Source organism: Sabethes cyaneus, chromosome 3 (genome assembly GCF_943734655.1).
Source record: "Sabethes cyaneus chromosome 3, idSabCyanKW18_F2, whole genome shotgun sequence".
Lineage (NCBI taxonomy): Eukaryota > Metazoa > Arthropoda > Insecta > Diptera > Culicidae > Sabethes > Sabethes cyaneus.
In genome coordinates, this window is record NC_071355.1 from 193,523,297 (window position 1) to 193,545,566 (window position 22,270).

Below are 22,270 nucleotides of genomic sequence, written 5' to 3' on the forward strand. Positions count from 1 at the left end.
GGAGACAGACCTCGAACCCGTTGGACAAGCACTGTTGACGAGGATGCCAGAGCAGTGGATGCTAGAGGCGATTGAAGAGCGACAGCCCAAGACCGACAAACGGGGAGACGGCTCCTGAATTCGGCACAGATTCGATAAGCGGATTGTCACCGAAAAACATGAAATCATAATCTATGTGTACAATATATGTATAATATAAATAATAGCATTAGTTTTCAGCGTTATCTTTGCAAATCTTATATATTACTTCATAATTTCCACCCATTCTCTCACTGGCCGTTCTCAAAAAATCAGAAATTTCAAACTGACAGACAATTTAATAACATGTAATTATGCAAAACTGCGCACTGCATACTTGCCACTCCTTCATCAGAATCAGCTCTCCACTGCAGTATGTGTGTGTGTGTATGTGTCTGAATGTTAAATGTCAGAAATCAAAAATGGAAATGTCTTTTTCCGCAGAGAATAGTCGCCGCTGTTGTACGACTTCGATTAGGGAAATGTTGCTAAGCTACAATTTGTCTTATGTAGATTTTGCGCTTCCCCTGCTGCTTGATTGCAACTTTTCCCAGCTCTGTGGCTTGCCATATATCGTACCCAAACGAGGTTCACTAATGGGGCACAGTACCGAAAGATATGCCATAAACGACGAATGTGTGCATACATACAGCCAACTCCCACTACTCCCGGAAGCAACCCACACAGCATGATTTCCGATGATTTGATTTCTTCAAATCATCTTCTTTCATCGTAACCATAAGACCGACTGCTGTCGGGATGATTTAGAGACGGACTCTTGACTGGCTCTATTCCGTAGCTGCCAGATGCCAGAAAGTTTCATCTTTTATACATGAATCAACAAAAATCGAACGAGTTATGCTTGCGAACCTCCCCGTATGGTGTACGATATTTATGTACCATGTATGTGTCTTTCTCGTGCAACCTAGCGTGGGTGGAAGGATGCTCCGGTACAAACTTCCAGGAATCTCACAACGTGCCATTGCGCTCGTTTTTACTGGCGTGGATATGCCGGAGAAGAGTGAAATATTGTCAGAAAATAAGTGCGGTAAATGCACTTTGTATCCTTTTAACTAACCTATTCCCAGTTGTAATTGCATATTTCCGAGCTGCTTTAGGGGCTGGGAGTTTGCACCCTGACACCGACCAGTGTGGTTATTAAAGAGGAATAAACGGCAAAAGTGGGAAAGTTTTATATTAAATTCAAAATCATATCGTGGAAAACTCGAAAGATTAACCGTGAACTTTAACGTTGATGGAGGGAGAATTTAAAACTACAATAGGCAATAGGCCACTCTTGCGAAGATCAATCAAACGTTTCTCGCTGCAGCAGCCCACAGGATCTTACTTTGACAGAGATCTGCAAAGTAACGAGAAAACTAGAATAGCGAATAATCAAGGGGGTGCTGTATCATAACAACAACAGAAAAACTGGACAGATTGCAATATCCTTCAGCAACGCAGAGCGACAGGAATAAAGCGAGGGGAGGCTAGGAATTTGAATTTGAAACTCTACCCTCGCTGCATCACTACTGTCAGCGATGTAAAGCAAATTCTATTTTTGTGCATTGCATAATGAACGGAACAGCGAAACGAAAGCACAGTGTAGCGGATGATATTTCTAATCCCTTCGACCCTCGCTGATGCATACTTTTACCACGATACCATATGCTGTATAACCAATATGCAATGTCTTTTTACCCAGCCGCGCCCCAGGATGGTTCCCTATTGCTTCGAGCTAGGTATTCCTAAATTCCATTCAATCCCATTGAATTGAAATTAACCGATGGAACTGAGATTTTGAAACGACTCGAGGCTTTTTTTCCACAAAAGACAGTTACCATTCGATATGCATCGGTTCATAAGATGCTGTTACTTTTTACGATAATTACCGCTATTTGCTTATTCGCGTTGATAGTATCGATGGCCTCATTTTCCATCCGGTACCTTTATCTTGACGAGCAATTTTTGTTCTCACTGATGGATATCGTCTTTGGAATGGAAACGATAAGTAGAATGACCGTCGTTCCGGAAGTAATTATCGTTAGTTACACTTTCGCTCTTATTGTTATTATGTTGCACACTGGCTAAATTCCAGCAACCGCCAACGCAACCCCAGGATGCTGGAGAAATCGAGAAACTTTCCTCTGAAATCAGTGCTCTGGCAGGAAGAACGTTTTCAACTATTAAGCTCTTGTTGTAATCGGCTTACTTATTTTGGCAGAGACCATGGAAAATGCGAATGATTTTCTTTTCGGTTAAGACCGAAACAATTGACTCAGCATAAAAGAAAGGGTGCGCTACGAAAAAGTTTACGTAAGCATCAGCTTTTTGGTCGATAATTAGAGCCTTGTTATTGAATCGCCTCTGCCATCTCAACTAGTTTATAAGCATCAGTAAAGTTTCGCTCGGAACATAAACCTCTGAAAGTGATTGACCCCGTGCTATCGCTAGCTACTGCTACTACTTGATGGCAGCGCTCGGTCCAGTTACGGTTGAACGATCCCGTACCTAAAACAAGAAATGCCAATAATAAGCAAATTAAAAATTTCCCGATTGAATTTAAATGAGTTTGCATTTCTCCCGAACTGACGCGCCGCCACGCCGCCTCTGCTTTCCTTTCCTCTACTGTACGTTCAAAAATTCAGCTCTATTCATCTAGTGGCATGTGTCAAGATTTTCATGCACCCAAGTTATTTCTTGTTTTCTTCCAGATGTGTTTCGAAATGTTTAAACGTGAAAATTAGGTGCAAGAGTGATGTAAAAGCAGCTAAATCGTTTAAAATGGTGAAGAGTAAAAGTCCGAGTACGCTGCCCTGGAGTAAATCAGAAAAAATAGGAATGCATAAAAGTGAGCGGATTTTAGCACAATGCAAGTGGTGCGCTCTCTCAGATATAAGATAACCCATTCGATCATGCAATCCTGAAAGCCTGCGTGCTTCAAGCAGTCGATAACTAGAATGCGAGGTGAAGTGACACAAGCTTTTCTAATCAACTAATCGTCTCGTTTCGACTTCCTAGAGCAAAGGTGAGATGGCGCGCATGAAATTAGTGGTGGTTGACCTTGGATTGCATACCTATGATCAAAAAACGCACACCGAATAATGTGGTGTACAAAGGATGTGTTTCCTGTTCGGTCAAAGAAGTTACCAATCTGTTTGCTGATTTCTTCAGAAGCGTGTTCCGCACCAGTTCGCCCGCATCCAAACCGGAACGATTTCGTCTGGTACCATCATACGATGTGAACATCCCGAGCTTCCGTTTCTCGGTTAGGGGTGTATTTGAAGTGCTGAACGATTTAGATGAAGGAAAATGTCCTGGAGGAGATTGATTGACTCCATTGCAGTAGAACTGGCTGCACTGATATCATATATTTTTAATCGTTCCCTTGCTAACTGTTCGTTCCCGTCCATTTGGAAAACTGCTAAAATGGTCCTAATTTACAAAGCAGTAAGCATTCAACTGACCGATAAATATCGTGCAATGTCGATACTTTGTTGCTTGGGCTTCGAAACAGTCGTGCATCGTTTCCTGAGTCCATCGTTGGCTTCGAGGTATGACGCTGCACAGTAGTCCAAAAGGGCGAAAAATGGAACTTTTTTTCTAGTGCCTTTTGTTTTCATTTTATCATTTATAATCTTCAGCACTTTTGTTCGTATGAATATCCCCCTTAATCTAAAACTGTCAAAAGTTAGTCATCGCTTACTATAATGAAAATAAAAAAATAACTTTTTTGTGTTAGAAAATATGGACATAGTTTCCTCGGCAAAGTTGTAAATATTGTGAAAACAAGCAACTTTGCTGATTAAATAAAATTTCTATCTTTATCGAGTGCTGAACTATAAGGCATATTCTTTAAAACTTCTTTAAAAATTGGTTTTTCATACTTAGCTTTTCTTAGTTGCATTTTACAAGAATACAATGTTCTAGGCAATTATCGAAGCTCTCAAAATACACGTTTTGGTAGATAACTGCAAATCTCTTGGACCTTTACTTGCTGAGTTATCCCATATTCAAGCTTTGAATTTTCATAGCTTCACGACCCTATGGGGTAAAATGGAGCAAGTGGATTTATGAAATCAGTGCTTCAGCTTAAAGCTAAAATCGAGTACTATAAACCTGTCTGGATTTCGCTTATCCCCAATCACCCAAATGAGAGTACGGCAACGACACGTTTTATGTGTCTCGCGTTCGCTACAGGTTCGATACACGTCCATTTTTTTGTGTTCGTCGATAGACACATGGTTTCTTCGGCAAAGTTATAGAAAATATAAAGGTACACATTTTTGCTAAAGAATTGACATTTCTATCACTATCGGGTGCAGAGCTATAGAGCAGTTTCTTTGGAAATTCTTTAAAAATAAGTTTTTCATATTTAGCGTATCTTGGTTGCATTTTACAAGAGTATATGGTTCTAGGCGATTATTGAAAGACTCAAAACACATGTTTTTGGAGAAGCTTGCAAATCTTTAGGACCTTTCCTTACAAACTTATCGCTTTTTTAAGCTTTATTTTTCCTTAATTTCACGAGCCAAAAGCCATAACTTTGTAAGGAAAGGTTCTAGAGATTTGCAACCTTCTTTAAAAGCATGTGTTTTGAGTCTTTCAATAATCGCCTAGAGCCATAAACTCTTGTAAAATGAAACCAAGATACGCTAAATATGAAAAACTTATTTTTAAAGAATTTCCAAAGAAAATGCTCTGTAGCTCTGCACCCGATAGAGATAGAAATGTCATTTCTCATTGGTACGGAGTATACTTGAATATGCAGTACCAGTGTGAGTACCTTATTACGTCTCGCACGCCTTCAAGTTAGAACAAATCCAAAACACTTAATACGGTTCGCCCTTCATCAACTCCCTTGGACTAATCCTACCTACAGAGTTGCCTCCATATACCTCTCGCTGTTTTCTGTTTAAAATTGCAACGAGTGCATATCTTTGACGTGCTCACAAACGGCAGAGACTGTTCATTACTTGCAAGCATTAATAAAATTACTCCAGCTTGCATTCTCCAAACTAATGATGCACTTCTGTTGCCACTCAATAGAACAAACTATGTGTACAGTAACCCATTCAGTGCCTGCATTTGTGCTTTTAACGTTGTCCACGATCAGTTTGACTTTCATATTAGCAGGAACGATTTTGTAAATAGAATTAAAAATATAATTTAAGCAACAGTCTGTGCGAATATTTTCTAAGACAAAGAATCAATAAATAAACAGATTGATACTGTCCGCGCAAGGTTATGGCCAAACGTGAACAAACCTAGCTTTATATTTTATATAAAAATGGACACTGATGTAGCCTATACAAGGTTGCGGAGGAATCTCTCCAAGCAGTGCCTAGCAGTGTAGCTCGAGACTCATACGCCTCCGCCACTCTCCGCATTCAGTTTGTACTCAGCCAAATATCGTACGCAGCACCTTCCGCTCGAACACGACAAGGGCGCGTATGTTCTCCGTGAACAGCGTCACAGCTTCAAGTTCATAAAGAACTACCGGTCTGATAAAGGTTTTGTACATTGTCAGTTTCGTACGGCAGCGTATGCTTCTTGAATGTAGCATTTTGCGAAGGGCCAAATAGGCCCGATTTCCCGCTTGAATGATCCGCTGGATCTCTTTACTAGTGTTGTTGTCCACGGTCACCAGTGATCTGAAACACACGAATTCATCTACCACTTCTAGTTCGTCTTAGTCACCGCTTACCGTCATGTATTTGATGTTGAACAACATGCAAGATAAGCCGTCATCTTGTCTCAACTCTCGCCGCATCTCAAAGGGATTCGAGCGTGTTCCCGAGATGTGCACAAAACACATCACCAGATCCAATGTAGCTTTGATCAGTCGCGTCAGTTTATCCGAAAAACCGTGCTCGTGCATTATCTGCCATAGGTGGTCTCGACTGACTGTATCGTATGCTGCTTTGAAATCAATAAAGATGTGATGCGTGAACACGCTGTACCCCCGACATTTCTGCAAGATCTACCGGGTGGTGAAAATTTGGTCCGTAGACGCGCGAGCCCCCATGAAACCCGCCTGATAATTCCCTACGAAACCTTGTGCTATCGATGACAGCCAGGAGCCGGCGTAACAGGATCTGGGAGAGCCGTTATGCCACGATAGTTGCAGCAGTTAAGCTGGTCACCCTTTTTCTAGATGGGACAAACCACTGTTTCCATCTATTCCTCTGGTAGCTTCTCCTCCTCCCAAATCATCATGGAAATTGCCCAATGTTGAGCCATTGTCAGCGTTTCTCGGCTATCTTCATAAAGCTCTACCGATAGACGATCCTTACTAGTAACTTTGTTGGTCTTCAGCAACCCGATTTCTCGTTTGACTTCTTGAAGATCTGATGCTGGGGCATTACTATCTTCCATGGGCACTCCTAGGTTAACTTCCGTACTGCCTCGTTCTGAAACTTCGCCATGCAGATGGTCATTGAAAAACTGCTTCCACCTGTCGACCACCTCGCGCTCGTTTATGATTAGATTCCTTCCCTCGTCCCCCCGCATGTCAGGCTTCGGTGTGTAGTCCTTTCTAGAATCGTTCACCTTCTCGTAAAACTTTAATGTCATCAGCTCGAAACAGTTGTTCTAATTCTTTACGATCTCTGTCCTCCTTTTGGGGCTTTTCTCAGGATCATGATTATCTAGTTGCCAGATGTTTATCCGAGGAGGACGGCTTCGAAGTGCCTGGTAGACAGTTGATAGTTTTGAGCGCACATATACTGCTACTTAGTAGCCAGACAACGCCCGATGGTGGTACCAAGACTGATATAGCCACACGGATCAGGAAGGTCAGGGGTGCCAGGTAAGAGTACGAGTAAAATTATGTACTTCATTTTTTAATTTATCAAATACATATTTTTGGGTTTTATGCTTCTTGTAAGACAATCGTTTCAACTTTACTTTTTACCACAGCCTATACCTTCAACTCAGGTGCTGTTTTCCCTCTTATTTAGCAGTCAGATTCCATTTTCGCTTGAACACTTGCAGTTCCCCCCTTCTTCTTCAGTGTATCTTTTCAAAGCGCAGTGACGCCATTGTCGTTGTACCACTGCACTACAGGCAAAGCAAACCAAAAAAACGGACGCAATGAATCTGAAAATAAACGGCCTGCAGGCAAACAAAATATAAGCAATTTTATGTAAAAAATCTCAGAAGAACCGCCTGGATTAGAGAGTTTAGAGTTTAGAGCACAGGAATTTTATTTGATTGAGTTCCCGTTTAGTATGGTCGGTTTGGTCAACCAAAATAGTTTCTGTGCTCTAAACTAAATGGGATAAGCGCTATTCGTTTCTGCGAACTTCTTTACACAAAATTATTAAGTGTTTAATTTTGCTTTCTCAAAGCCTTGTTTGGTATAGTCCAATAAAGGTTAAAAAAATGGTAAAAGCGCAATCTTGTTTAAACAAGTCAGAAAAAGGCAATCAATCTCATGCTGCTCCAGCAATGGCAGTATCCTCTTCTAAAGGCGCTTCTTTGGATAAAATTTCGGATACGAAAACGTTACTTTTCAGTCGACATTAGTCCGAAAATGAACGCAGTACGTTTAATCATCCAATATAACACAACCGTATTTCGTCTGCAAACCCTTGCAGAAACTTGCTGCTATTGTATACACTCCTACAAGATCGAGCATAACCGCCTAAAAATCTGAGTCCTACGAATGGATAGGGAAACACCTAAAAATGCATCCATCCGGACGGTTTCTTGGATAGTGAAGTCTTTCAAGGAGACCCAGAGGACCCAGTGGTGACCAGGCACTGACAGAAAGTCGAAAACAACTGAACCAACTGAAGACTTGGAAGGCGTTGAATCATTTCAAGCGTCCATGGATGGTTTCATCCGGTATGTCCGAAGAACGATGAAACGTGTCTACTTCTACGTTTTCAAAGTCCGGAAGGCATCGAACCGGAACGACAAACAAAACACGGTGGCCAAATCCCGCGCCAGAAAGCTATACCGATAGTCGGCATCCTTATGGACGACGAGACTTACACTAAGGTGAACATAAAGCAGTCGTTGGAGCAAGAATGAATGGCATTGCCATATCATGGTTGGTCATTTCTGAGGAGGTAAGAGAGAAGAAGGTGAACAAATTTACCAATAAGTCACAGAACTGAAGCGGAAGCAGAAATCCATACAGGTACATGCTACTTTCTACAGATACTAGCGAACCTGGCGGTAGCGAGTCTCTTTTTTCCACGAAAACACACGAACGCCTACGAATGCACACGAAAGCATGTGAAAGCTGCTATGCGATTGGCAGCGAGCGTTCTGCTTATATTGCTGTTATTTGCTTCTATGCGAAAACCTTCCCAAAGAAAAATAAAAACAAAAAAGACTCTGTTACCAGTTTTGATCGTCGAATCGTTCGGACTTCCACTTCTGTTCTGTGAATAAGTTCTTGATTTGGCAAGCCAACTGTGGATATTGCAAACTGAGCCAGCCGTACATCAGCAACGTACAAATCTACCGGGACGAGCCCCGCTTCCCTTACTGTGGTCTCACAGAGGCGAAACGCTGTTTTAGCTGCATTTGGCATAAGGATGGTGCGATGACTTTGTCTGAATTTTGATGCATTTGAGAGTACCGCCTCAGCCGAGCAAAATTCGACAAACTGATATATGAGACATTTATAAAACTGGTTATTATCTACAATTTTGCTGAAGAAGGTTTTGCTGTATCTTTTGTAGTTACAGAGTTATAATGCTAGTACCTCTTTAGTAACTAAATGAACGTTCATTAAGTCACTAAAGAGTTACTAGCATTATAACGCTGTAACTACAAAAGATACAGCAAAACCTTCTTCAGCAATATTGTAGATAATAACCAGTTTTATAAATGTCTTATACATCAGTTTGTCGAATTTTGCTCGGCTGAGGCGGTACTCTCAAATGGATCAAAATTTAGACAAAATCATCGAACCATCCCTGTTTGGCATCCTGCCACTGCACGTGATCGATATTAGACTGCTACAGCTAGATAACAATGTTGTTTTTTACCAGAGGACGTCAACCGACAGACCACACTTCGCCCGATTGAGAAGTTATAGGCCATCATGGAGGCCAATTTCCGTGAAACATTTATGGTGTTAGAAAAACTAGGACATTCGATAGACTAATAAGTAGAAACCAAACCAAACTGAAATTTATTCTCTGATAGTTTGAAGAAAATCTGACCTTAAATAAATTTTGGGTAGCCAGTTTTTAACTACTACTTGACTACAATGACTTCACTTCTATGTTAATTTATTCGTATTAGAAATTAACAGTTGTGAAATATAAACTAGAATGAGACAACTCTTCCTGTTCTCTCGAGTGTTCCTCGATATAGCCAAAGCTCGCATAAGTTTTCTCTGAGTTTGAGTTGTATGTTCACTTCAGAATGCCATTTAATTTGTCATGTTGTTCAAGTTAGATCAATTTTGACAACTGACCGAAACAACACGTCTGAACCTGTTTGTAAACAACAACCGGTGACGGATGGGTTACGCCCAAGCATTCAAGTAAATTAACTCCATTGCTTTTCTTGAAGTAAAAATAGTAAAAAACGAGTAGCCTGAAAAGCGAAGAACCCGTGTCACCTCGCCGCCGGTCGAGATAGCGAAGTTTGCTCTTTCTTAGAGTGCAAAATTAATTTATTTCACTCCCCCTTTCGGCAAGCCACCACCACCACCACCATTTCCACCCGTGCAAGTTGAACTCACTCTACCCACGAGAGCAGTATATAAACCGACTGTTTTGCTTAACGGCCTTAAGAAATAACTTGTTTTCGGGATATTTCAAAGCGCAACATAATAGATCTAGAACGAACAATTCGAAAACAATACAAAGTTTTATGTACCTACAAAAAAGCTACTCACGACACATTCTTCGACTTTAAATTCTCTTCTGTATGACTGGAATTTAAGCAAATGCTTGCAAGGAATAAAGACGGGGAGTTTCCATTGGTTGTAGTTTTCCTTTATGGGTAAAAACGAACAGGGATGAAACCGGCCGTCCGAAAGAATCTTTTTGTGTGGTAAAAAGTGTTATGACCTCTTCAAAGAAGGTTTAAATTTTTCCAAAATGAAACCAGTACACAAAATTTAAACAAAATATCGAAATGCTTTTAAATCTTGACTGTACTTTTTTCCTCAAATTGCCGATAAATAAGAGAAACTAAAGCGGTAAACTACAAAACAACAAACAATAGAGTATCAAGTGCTAAAAAAATGAATAGATAGAACAACACTCTAATAACGAAAAAATAATGAGAAAAACTTAAATAAACAAGGACAAAGTTGATAAAGAATCACCTAAAATTCACAAAACCTCCGGCAAATTTAAAAGCAAACTTTTCCGAAACAATTTAGACAAAATTTAAAGAAAAACAAAATGAAAGTAGAAACTGAGACAAAATGCAAACGCCAATGTCAGGGTACAAAATTGACACGAAAATGAGTGCTTTCCTGTTTCAGTCGCATTATATTATGCACATGTTAGCAAATCATCTCAGCAATTCAGAAAAAAAATGCTTCATATTACAACAGCGCCTCGTTCTCAAACTTTCAATCACAAATCATCCATACTGTAAAAACCTGCATACAGTAGATGCCAACCCTGTCTGTACCCCTTAGCATAAGCCACATTGCCCGACCCTCTCGTACCACACTCAGCATAGTTTTTCTCCTATTGTTGCTACCATCGACCAACTGTGCAGATTCTTTTTCCTTCCTGCAAGGATCGGCAACTACATACAGTGCACTCCTCATCTCCGGCAGCGATTTACCAATACCATACCAACCGCAAAATCCTGTGCACATACAATCATAAACCCGGTACGTAACCCGGGAAGAAGGGGTCTGCCAAAGGATATCCCTCAAATTTCAGTTTCTTGAGCGACCGACCGTGTAGTGCGGTGATGCTAGTTTTCCCTTTTCGGTTGTTGCTCTAACTTTTACAAAACATTGCACACCGTGATCGTTTGCTACCGGGCTAGATAAGTTTAGTGTTTACAATACAGTTTTCAAGCTTCCATCGCGTCGGAGTGGTTCCTGCAGCACAAAACTGCCACCGAAGCGACAAGTATTTGATCAAGTATTAATTAATTAAAACAAATAGCAAACTAATTAATTTTGGTTCTTCTCTGCGCACCGGAGCAGCCAAGGGCTCTCTTGACGACGGGCCTGATGGATGGAAAACGCGGATGAAAGCCAAACAACAATTCAAGCGAATGCAAACATCCCTTATTACTTCGTTTGTTCGTCATTTGTTTGTGTGCGCGCGTGTGTAGGTGCGCTCTCCCAGGAGCTTTCGTTTAAATGCCCTAAAATATATCGCAACTACAGCTGACAGCAGCGCCATCATCGGAAATCAACTGAAATTACGGCTAGGAACAATTACAAAACAGAAGAGCGCAGCCACCGCAGGTTCACACAAACCACAGAATATCGCCATCAATGGTGGAGGTCGTTAGGGACAACGACGCGAGACACTACGAGCAGAAATCGTAATCGAAGCAGAGGATAGAAGATTTGCTGCGAAGAAAACTCCACCACTTCGGCATAATCGACGGCGGACTGAGTTTTCGAAACTAACGATCTGAATTTAAGTTCACCGGAAAAGAGTATCCCGTCGAAAAGTGGCTGACAACTTTTCAAGTGTTTTGTGACGCGAGCATCAACACCACCCCCCGAGAGTTGCCACCCAAAAAGGTTGAACGGGCGTCAGAGAAACCAGTGAGAGCTGGAGGATGAAATACTGTACCGCTCGCTGAGCTGTTGCGATTCGGAAGACTTTCGTGCATCATACAATTTCGTCCTGGGATAGATAATTTCGACAAAACAGATAAAGGAGTTTCTTCTAAGTGGTATGTATTTGCTCTGTATATTTTAATTATTAGTTGTGTTTTTGAGTAGTTCTACAGCATCATTTTAGTCGATAATTGTGTTATCATCTGATTCCATTTTCCGTGGCATTTAAATCACGAAGGGTAGTTTATCTCTCGTGAGAGCATCAGTGGTGAATATAGTGCTGCCTCTACTGGTGAAAACTCTAAGCATGAACATGGCACACTGCCATCTTTGTGTAACTGCTTAGATTCCAATAAGAAATATGTGTCCTCTATATTGAAATGTTGCAAACTAATACTATGGCCACATGCACATGGGACTATCTTCAACCGAAAAATTTTTAATCCTCATGTCTCCTATATCAAAATTAATGGTACTGTACCTGTAATTACACTTTTGGCTCAATCTCAAACGCGATAAAATTATGACGCTTAAAATATCGTCAATCAGCTAACGTTTTCCACACATTAATAGTTTTTTTTGACACTCTGTTTATCAGTCAATTCACACTTGACAGTAATACAAACGAAATAATGTATTTTCGGACCAGACTGTCGCTAATTCTTTCTTACTTTGAAAATTACTGTATCACGTCACATGCATGAATATTCTGTCAGCTCCTTTTTCGTATAAGACGCTAGTTTTGAAAAAAATCTTTGTAGTATGTGGATACAATCGGCCGAAAGATAGGGTTGATAGCCCACCTTTTTATAGCTGTTCACTATCAGGACATCAAATTGGACTAGGTTTATCGCGGTCCCAAGAAAACTTGTTGAGTTGAAGATAGTGATGTCCGAAATTTTCAATTATTCGATTACCGATTAATCGGTGAGGCTTGTCTGCACTAATCGATTAATTCAACTATTCGTGCTAGTGGTGTTCGATTAGAAATATTCGCATATTTCTTTGAATAATTCGATTAATCGAACGATTATGAACGATTAACGAGCATTATTCGGGGATTATACGTACTGATTGAACTGTTCGATTAATTCAACTACTCGTGCTGGCATTATTCGATTAAAAATTATTCGAATATTCCTTGTGTTATTCGATTAGTTGAATTAATCGAACGATTAACGGACATCACTAGTTGAAGAGACTTATGACATTTTCTGGCGCACTTCCCTAGCGCCAAATTCAAATTCAAATTGTTCTATGTTTATAGCGGTGCTAAGAAATCTCGTTAGGACGAGAATGTAATCTCGGAACACGTCAGCTGTCATCCATCCACTATCTGACTTAACGATTCCCCGTGTCAAAGGTACTGACTTGACTACTTCCTGAGGAACACTTTTATAAGGGTAAATGATAGTAGGAGGCACCATTTCCCCAGAAGCGTGGAAAGAGAACATTATCGTTATGTTAACTTTACTGCTTGATCATTCGACATCATAAACATTTCGGCTATCTATCTATCTGTCTTTTTCTCGGAGTTCAGCTGGAAGCAGGTTTTATCACCATCAAGGAAATACTGGAATGACAATTCAAAAACAATCGTAGTCATTTTTTACCTAAAAATTAGCGCTAGGTTTTAGTGATATATGAAAAATGGTTATGCCCAACAGATTTGGACGAATAATGGTCGAAATGGTTGAATCGGGGATTCGCTTCTAAGAATTACCTTATCTTATCAGCGCTATTAGAAGCGCTATAGTTCTTTGGGAGGTCCACTTTGCTGCATATCCCCAGTAAACCATTGTATATCTCGATTGCAACTGAGATATTCGAAATCATATCTGAACGAAAAAGTTATATATGTACCAAAGTGGAGGTAATATACATGCGAAAATTTGTGCAATTATTTGTAATTCTATCTTGCATTTTATACAGTGGTTTTTATAACACGCAACTTAATACTCCTGAATATATGATTCAGATATAACTTAATATTGCAATCATCTGTACTGCTTTATAATTTACAGTCATGAGCTGTATATGAGGACACACACGACTGCAAAGCAATTTATTGTTCACTTTGTTTTGACATACTCTAATCATTATGCAATTCCAATGTAAAATTGACATGCATACAATTTAATGTGAAATTTCTATTACGATCTTGTGTTATCTGGGTCAACGATCCAGTCCAACAGTTTACGTTCCTTATCCATTATCAATAACATTAAGTTTGCTCCGACTTGAGACAGTTTGTCCCCTTTTCTTTATTATTGGACGCCCAGCTAACATTTTCATATGTATATTAAGGTTACAAATAATAATTCACAGCAAACAATTTGGTTTGTGTATCTCGGTTGTAACTGAGAGATACCAAATCATATCTATACGAAAAAGTTATATTTCATACCACATAATAACATATAAGTACCAAAGTGAGGGCAATATACGTCCAAAATTTTGACAATCATTTGTAACTCTATCTTGCATTCAATGCAACAATTTTTGGAATATGTAATTTAATACTCCTCAATATACGATTGAGATATAACTAAATGTTGCAATCATCTATACTGCTTTATAGTTCACAGCCATAAGTTGTATATGACGACCCGCATGATTGCATAACAACTTATTGTACACTTCGCATTGTCATACTCTAATGATTATGCAATTCCAATGTAAAATTGACATGCATATGACTTAATGTAGACTTTCTATTACGATCTTGTGTTATCTGTGTTACGTACCAATATGTACGCACCGAAATCATATTTGATGTGTAAAACCAGTTTATACGTGCTATTTTGGAGGCAATATGCGCGCTGAAGAATAATTTTAACCAATTCATTTATACATATCCCAAGTAACCAAGAGCTCGAATAATGGTGTCTAACAAGGGTTAAACAGCTTTATGTATATTAATCTATAACCTGCTAAGCAGCGTCACTTTTAAGTAATTAATCGAACTTTCAAGCTGTCTTGGGTTCGCTGCATAGAACGCTAAGCAGCTTCGAAATAAACTCTCAAAAACTAAGAAAAAACAAATTTAGCAGCACTTCTATGTTCTATTTTTATACTTCTACCTGATTTCTATATTCGTTGCATTTGCCTGCTGTTGGGTTTGAACCCGGGTGTTCCGCGTTGTAAACCTATCCCGATCCACTGCGTCATCTTTGTCGTATACAAGCAATGTGAATTTTGCCAATGAGTTGTTCTTAAGTAAAAGTTCGTTTTAGAACTTGCAGCAGCTTTATGCAGCGCGAGTTAATTATAGAACATAAAGTTTGGAACCAGGCAATTAACTATAGTAGTGAGATACCGACACCATATGCTACACAACACAACACAATAATGAAGAGCATTGCATTCTAATTTATATTTGTAATTAGAAATGTGCGAGGATCATTGTTATTAGATTGTGGCGAGGATTAAATTTAGGTTATTAGTTTTAGGTTCTGCTGGTTTCATCACCAGAAATATAAACAAAAAAAGCAGCACGCAGAACTTGTTAGCAACTAAAGTTACTTCAGAACTTCATGTAGCATCCTAATAGCTTTGAAGTACCGTCATCCGGGGATACTTGCAACACTTTTGAACTTTGACTTAGTATAACTTTCGAAGTATACCGTTTAGGTCCAAGTGTAAGTAGCCAAAACGTGTATAGTGGAGAGTACTTTTGATTTATGATTATGAGAAAAAATATAAACTAAATGAATCTGTAGAATGTTCCGAAAATAGGGGTGTTGCAAGTTACTCAGTAAACGGGGTTACTTGCAACACTTTTCTGATTTTGCGTTTCTTATGATTTTATACCTGATTTCAAACCGCGAATGACTATTTTGAGACATTTTGAATGTATTTGTAGTAAAACAAGAGATACTGGAGGCGTTTTTTGTTTCCCAATTTCGTCTATCGCTTTTTTAAAGATATTCGGTGAAAATGTAGCATGTCGGCGAACTCCAAATTGCCGTTTCAAGGCACGTGAAATTTTTCACAATTTTAATTTTTCTGGAGATGGTGGTAGACAAAATAACATCGTACAGATGCAAACTTACTTTGTACATACTGTCTATTACGATAATTTTCATTTTTACAAGTGCTGCAAGCCGCGCCATATTGGAAGTAACAACACGAATTCATCGTTTCTTCTCCAAGTTCAAAATATAAACAAAGCTCAAAGTTGCTATTTGTTAGCTAATATAATGCACTTATTGCGTACAGGAACCAAACAATAAAAAATAATTCCATGTTAATGAACTGACGCAACTTTGCACATCCATTTTTCCTACTGAAAGTGGTATTACTTTCCAATCGTATAGAAACAAGCAAAACAATTATGTAATGGATTAAACTTAACTAAACAATAGGTAAACGTCCCTTCTTTAAAATGACATTGGGTACAAATGGTTATGTTAACAAACAAATGCGTTAGGGCTGTCAAAAGTGTGATGCGCCAAAGTGTTGCAAGTAACCCCCGTGTTGCAAGTATCCCCGGATGACGGTATCTATTAAGTACTCACAGCACTTCTTAAAGAATTTAGTTCCACGTATACGTGATATACACTACTAATCAGCAAGAAAGTTCCACGGAACTGAATCTGAACTAATTATGAACTTTCGAGTTCGCGTGTTAAGTAATATTCGAACTTTTGGTTGCTTGGGATAAGTATGCTGTAGAGCGATAAGATCCGAGTTGGATTATCCGATTAAGCATGACCAGCTTCCCACTGTTCAAAGACAATAGGAGTATTCACGAAGCGCTTGCTATGTTGCGTATACGACGTATTACGTATTTATACTGCCGCTACTCACATATCAGTTCCATCTCCATAGAAATTGGGACTGTTATGCGAATAGCGGTAGTATATACACGGAATATACCGTTTACGCAACAACAAGAAAGCGCTACGTGAATACCCCTAATGATAGAAAACTTATTTTTTTCAACGTAAGATTAAGATATGGTTAGAATTTTCACATCTCTAATCGCAGCTGGAAGATTCTGTATGAATAACTTTAAGAAAAATCGAAATTCAATTTCAATGGACCAAAAAACGAATTAGAATTATTGACATGATAGATGTACTTTTCCGATATACCCCAACCAATCTTTTTTCAACTTCTTTTGTCAGCTTACTACAATGGATCCACACAATCCTTTCAATTTTCATCTCGGCCCACCAACCAACGCGGCTCACTCGCACCACCCAGAGCCCACACCAAGTCCACCGCAGAGTGTTCCCGGTAGACGAACCCCCCTGGGAACTGTTGGTTTGGGTGGATTTTACGCCCAACCGCATGCGTCCGGTGCCGTAGCACTGACCGATGAAAACCGTCCTTCGGGGAGTGCCGAAAGGTAAGGAAAAGCACACAATCGGGATAAGTTTTGTGTTCCTAAGACTTAAATTTCACAACGAAGAAGTCATTTCAGTCCTCCGCCCAGCCATTCGGCTGCTCCGGTCGCTGGAGGCAAACAGAAAAATCGCCAGGGTAAAACCGTTCGACTAAACATCAACGCCAGAGAGAGAAGACGAATGCACGATTTAAACGATGCCCTTGATGAACTTCGTAGCGTAATCCCTTACGCTCACTCACCTTCGGTTCGGAAGCTGTCCAAAATTGCCACACTGCTATTGGCGAAAAACTACATCCTAATGCAGGCGAATGCCTTGGATGAGCTACGAAGGTAGTATCGGACACCATAGATAGTTGTTTTAAAATTATTTAATTTTTTGTTTTTAGACTATTGGCCTACATTCAGAGCGCAGCCGGAGCAGGAGCTCCAACGGTCGATTTACGAACCATGCCTTCGGCATTAAAATTACAGCAATTGTTGCAAACACCGCAACAGGAGCTACAGCAACAGGCGCAACAGCATCTACAGCAACAGCAGCAGCAGCAGCAGCAGCAACTCGCACAACAAAGTGGTCCTCCACCACCTAACCCAAATCCGTAAACGAATAATTTAAGTTTAAACTCCAGTTCATGCCAAACAATTAACGAACCCCATATATGTAAACGTTTGTGAATTTATATACTAGTCATCGATAGGATTTTTTCATGTTTTCAAAAGTGGAAAGAATTGAGCAACAGTCCTGTTAGCAATATATATGAAGCAAATACTAAGCTAGTCGATTTTGTGATGAAATGAGAGAAAAAGAAGCTGGCATATTCCACAATACGTATTTTGAATAAAGTAGAATATGAAATTTTTTCGATTCATTGATAGTTGAGGTATCACTTCAATTCTCCAGAAATTCATTTTCCAGAATTTCTCCAATAACTATTTCCAAAAATGCTCCAACATTCCCTAAAAGTATTTCCAAGAAAACCAAAATCTCAGAATTTTACTATTTCACCGATATCCATTTTCCAGAAATTTTCATGCACAAATGCATTAATGCTCGTTATCTGTGTATAGAGGGAAACATAATAGTAAAGCAGAGTTTTGTTAACCAATAGGAAGGAGGAAACTTTTCAAGATACACATCCACATTGAATCTACGAAACGGTGACGTAGGATATTATACTTACATAGTTGGCCTTACGTCTTACGATAAGACCTGCGTAGTATAATTTCTTCATCTATTTCGGTCCATGGCAGCCGGTCTCCAGTTCCGTGGGCATTCAGTGTTCACCAGATCTCGCTCCACCTGGTCTTGCCACGTCGCTCGGTGTGCCCCTCTGCGTTTTGTTCCTACCGGATTCGATGCGAAAATTATTTTTGCTGGATAGCTATCCGGCATTCTAACAACATGTCCTGCTCAACGTATCCGTCCAGCTTAAACCACTTTCTGAATACTGGGTTTGCCGTAGAGTCGCGCGAGCTCGTGGTTCATTCTTCGCCCCCATCGATTACCACGGTACTGCCCTAGCGGGCCCTGTCGTACTCACAATTTTCCCCCACCCCGGCCGTTCTGAAGAAATCGCAGTTTTCCCTATTAGGGCCATGTATGTAAAAGCAAAGCCTTGGGTTTATACCGTCTTTAGACATAACGCTTCTTTGTCGACAGACTTCGCAACCAGCTGTTAGAGTACAGGAAAATTATGTAGCCAGTGCAATGATCCTACTGACTCTATCTAGCAAGCTCCGCCTAGCCGACATTCGAACATACGACGACTGGCTTGTTAGACCAGCATCGTACCTCGAAGCTAACTGGGCGATTTGGGCCATGTACGTATGACTTGCGACACTCTATCGACCATAGCTCATATTTAAGGAAATTAACATCTATGAAAATTTCATGGATGTTGGTCCCCTAATAGATGAACATTCGCTTATACTCACAATATTCCCTCACCCCGGCCGTTCTGAGAAAAATGAGAATTTTCCCCCAGTACTAGCGTAATCCACCTTTTCGCGCGGGCAATGGCGGCTAGTGGGTATACTTTTCGACAATGTTTCTTTGCTTTTGGGAACTCCGCGCACGTACGCTTGAAAGTTCTACAACAACCATCGAGGCTGGAAATGTCAACCTGATGTGAATAAAGTTGCCAGAGGCATGCTAACGTTTTCCGAAAGTTGTACCCACTAGCCGCCATTACGCACGCGAAAAGGTGGATAGCGATATGACTTACGTCACTTGTTTAAATATTGCTTCAATTTAATGAATTTTTCAAATATGACATTTTCCTGGAAGTTGCCCCACTATTGGGTGAAGTTTCGCTCATACTCAGAATTTTCTCAGAACCCGACTGTTTTGAGAAAATCGACGAGCTTTTCACCTAGTGGCTATGCGAATTACCCTGCAGCTTCAATTGCAGCGATTATCAATAAAAGATTTATTGCTAGTGTTTCAATTAATTTGTTATTTTCCAGGGATTTTATTTTCAGTTTTCCGTCTGCGATTTTCCTCTATTTTCTTGCATACAAGTTGCTGAGTCAATTTTTCCTGCATTTTTCGTAAGTTACTCGCGCATTTAACCGCGGTAACCCTCAATGTCGACTAACATTTGAAAGGAGCGGATAAGCCAACTGTAAAACAGAACGAGTGAGAGTTCATTTTCATATACTGCTCCAGCAAAAAATAACTCTCACTCGTTCTGTTTGACAGTTGGCTTATCCGCCCCTTTCAAATCTAGATAGAATTAACAAAAGGGCGAATGTCGCAAATATAAACAAACCGGGTGAGAGTTACTTTTTGCTGGACCAGCATAGGGAAATCAACCCTCACTCGGTTTGTTTACGCTTGCGACATTCGCCCTTTTGTTAATTCTATCTTCAAATGTTGATCGACAAATATGCTGAAACTTGTATGAACTGGTCACCCTGCTGTTTGTTATTATTTTGGTGGTTTGTTTTGGGGTATAACTACCAGTAGTAGACACTAGAGTGACTATAAAGTTTTGCACGGGCGAGCATAACCTCACTTCTTTGACGTCTATCAGTGGTTTGTTTGCATGCACGCTTAGCCAGGGCTACTCAGTGACTGAGTTGAAACTACGCATTTTTAAACCGTTGTATGGGGCTGTCAAAAAATGAGTAGAATTGCATATTGTCACTGTGCAAAAACTACTCAAAATTGAGTGTTGCCGCAATCAGATTTTTTTGCGAAAATTTGTTGTTGATTTAACGCTTGTTCGCTCTCGTTTGTTTTTTTTAAGTTTTTTAAAGTAGTTACTGGTTTATTTTTGTGAACAAAAGTGAACGCAAGATGCACGAGTCATCAAACTTTTTAAATACTGCTGGTGGATGTTCGGTGCAAATCGCGAGTTGGAGCGGTTAGAGCTGACTGTTTAATTACTGTTGGAGATGACCTTGACCTGCCTTGGACTGCAGCAAATTCATAGATGTGCTGCTGCTGATGAAACGGACAAGAGAACATATTGTAAGTGCCGGTGAGATTGTTTTGAACTTAATTATTTCACATAACTACGATGTCCTGCGTGCTAAACGCAGAATCGTAAATTGTATAGTTTTAAATTTGACTTTTTATGTTTTACTAATTTAATTTTGCAGAGGTGTGCACCGCTAATCAGCTAACCGCGAATTAGCTAACGAATAGTGTGTTCACTAGGTTTTAAATGGGTTAACGCTTCCAATTAGCTTCCATTAAATAAACTTTAGTTAAATAAGTATAGGATTTTTTTGGAAATAATGCAACTATCTATTTATATCAATTAGATTTACTCGCATCGCGACCGCCAATGGTCAATTTTATCATTTTTTCCATCTCATGCTTATTTTTGTTATTCTTTTGAAAATATTTAATTTATCGGAGGCTTCCAGAACTTTCTTTTTTCTTTACCAGCCGAGAGCCGCGGTGGCTCTTGCCGCATCAAGAATTCCTCTCCATTGTACTTAATCCTGCGCTACTCGTAGCCAATTAATTGTGCGTCTCGACACACGCAAGTCGGCTTCAGCCTGGCCAATTCACATTTCCGTTACTCATTTGACTTTCGGCAATGAATTTACCCAAGCGATATAAATGTAACAAGTTGCCTAACGGGAAGCTGACAAGATCGTTTCATAATCGAGAATGCCGAACAGCTGTCGTATCGGCGGAGGGGAATGCTGAAGCAGCGAATTTTTTTGGCTAAATTGGCGATGACGGTTTTGTAGAAATGCGAAGAATTGAGGCTGCAGAGGATATCGCGAGGTGTTGCCTATATGCCAGTCGGCTAAACGACACTGCTTAATTTGCCCCAGAACAGTGACGTCAGAGAGGAACCAGATGGAAAGCAATTCAGTTTTTGATTGATTTAAATGTTTTAAGATCTGTTTTGTCAAATTATCTCTTGTTTATTTAAGCGGTTTTCTTATTATCGTATCTATTTTATAATGATTACTAAAAACAGTTTTACTTATTTGGGTGTCTGGCAAACGATATTCGCTTACAAAGCCAATTAAACCGTGAAGGCTGCGCTTTGATTTTTGAGTGGCTTCTACGATAAAAATTAAATATGCATTTGTTGATAATCTATACCTATAAAAATGGGTTTCTGTCTGCCCGTATGTTCCTTATAGAATCGGAAACTACTGAACCGATCGGAGTGAAAATTTGCATGTAAAGGTTTTTGGTGCCAGGGAAGGTTCTTATGATGGTTAGAGATCTCTTACCCCACTAAGAGGGGGGGGGGCTCCCATACAAATCTATACCTATAAAAATGGATTTCTGTCTGTCTGGCCGTATGTTCCTTATAGAATCGAAAACTACTGAATCGATCGACGTGAAAATTTGCATATAGGGGTTTTTGGGGCCGGGGAAGATTCTTATGATGGTTAGAGATCCCTCCCCCCATTAAGAGGGGTATCTGCTCCCAGACAAATGAAACACAAATTTCTGCATAACTCGAGAACTAATCAAGCAAATGGAACAAAATTTGACATGTGGGTGTTTTTGGAGACAAGGATATTTTCTATGGTGAATTGAGACCCCTCCCCTCTTTAGAAGGGGAATTATGACCTCTCTCCCCTTTAAGAGGGGGGGCTTCCATACAAATGAAATACAAATTTGCTCATAACTCGAGAGCTAATCAAGCAAATGGAACCAAATTTGGCATGTGAAGGTT

General features: G+C 39.9%; 1 protein-coding gene across 1 annotated transcript; it reads left to right on the top strand.

Annotated features, from left to right (window-relative positions):
* The first annotated feature begins 16,899 nt into the window (after window positions 1–16,899).
* LOC128740539 (class E basic helix-loop-helix protein 23) lies at window positions 16,900–17,714 on the top strand. The gene is made up of 3 exons (XM_053836086.1): window positions 16,900–17,114; window positions 17,181–17,444; window positions 17,501–17,714. Exons 1-3 carry the CDS (start codon window positions 16,900–16,902, stop codon window positions 17,712–17,714), a joined length of 693 nt encoding a protein of 230 aa, XP_053692061.1.
* Window positions 17,715–22,270: the final 4,556 nt, after the last annotated feature.

What these genes read in the sequence shown, in the direction of transcription:
- LOC128740539 (XM_053836086.1), top strand. Translation starts at nt 16,900, where the DNA reads ATGGATCCACACAATCCTTTCAATTTTCATCTCGGCCCACCAACCAAC. An exon ending in CCTTCGGGGAGTGCCGAAAG is followed by an intron (nt 17,115 to 17,180) that starts GTAAGGAAAAGC and finishes ACAACGAAGAAG; the next exon opens with TCATTTCAGTCCTCCGCCCA. An exon ending in GCCTTGGATGAGCTACGAAG is followed by an intron (nt 17,445 to 17,500) that starts GTAGTATCGGAC and finishes TTTTGTTTTTAG; the next exon opens with ACTATTGGCCTACATTCAGA.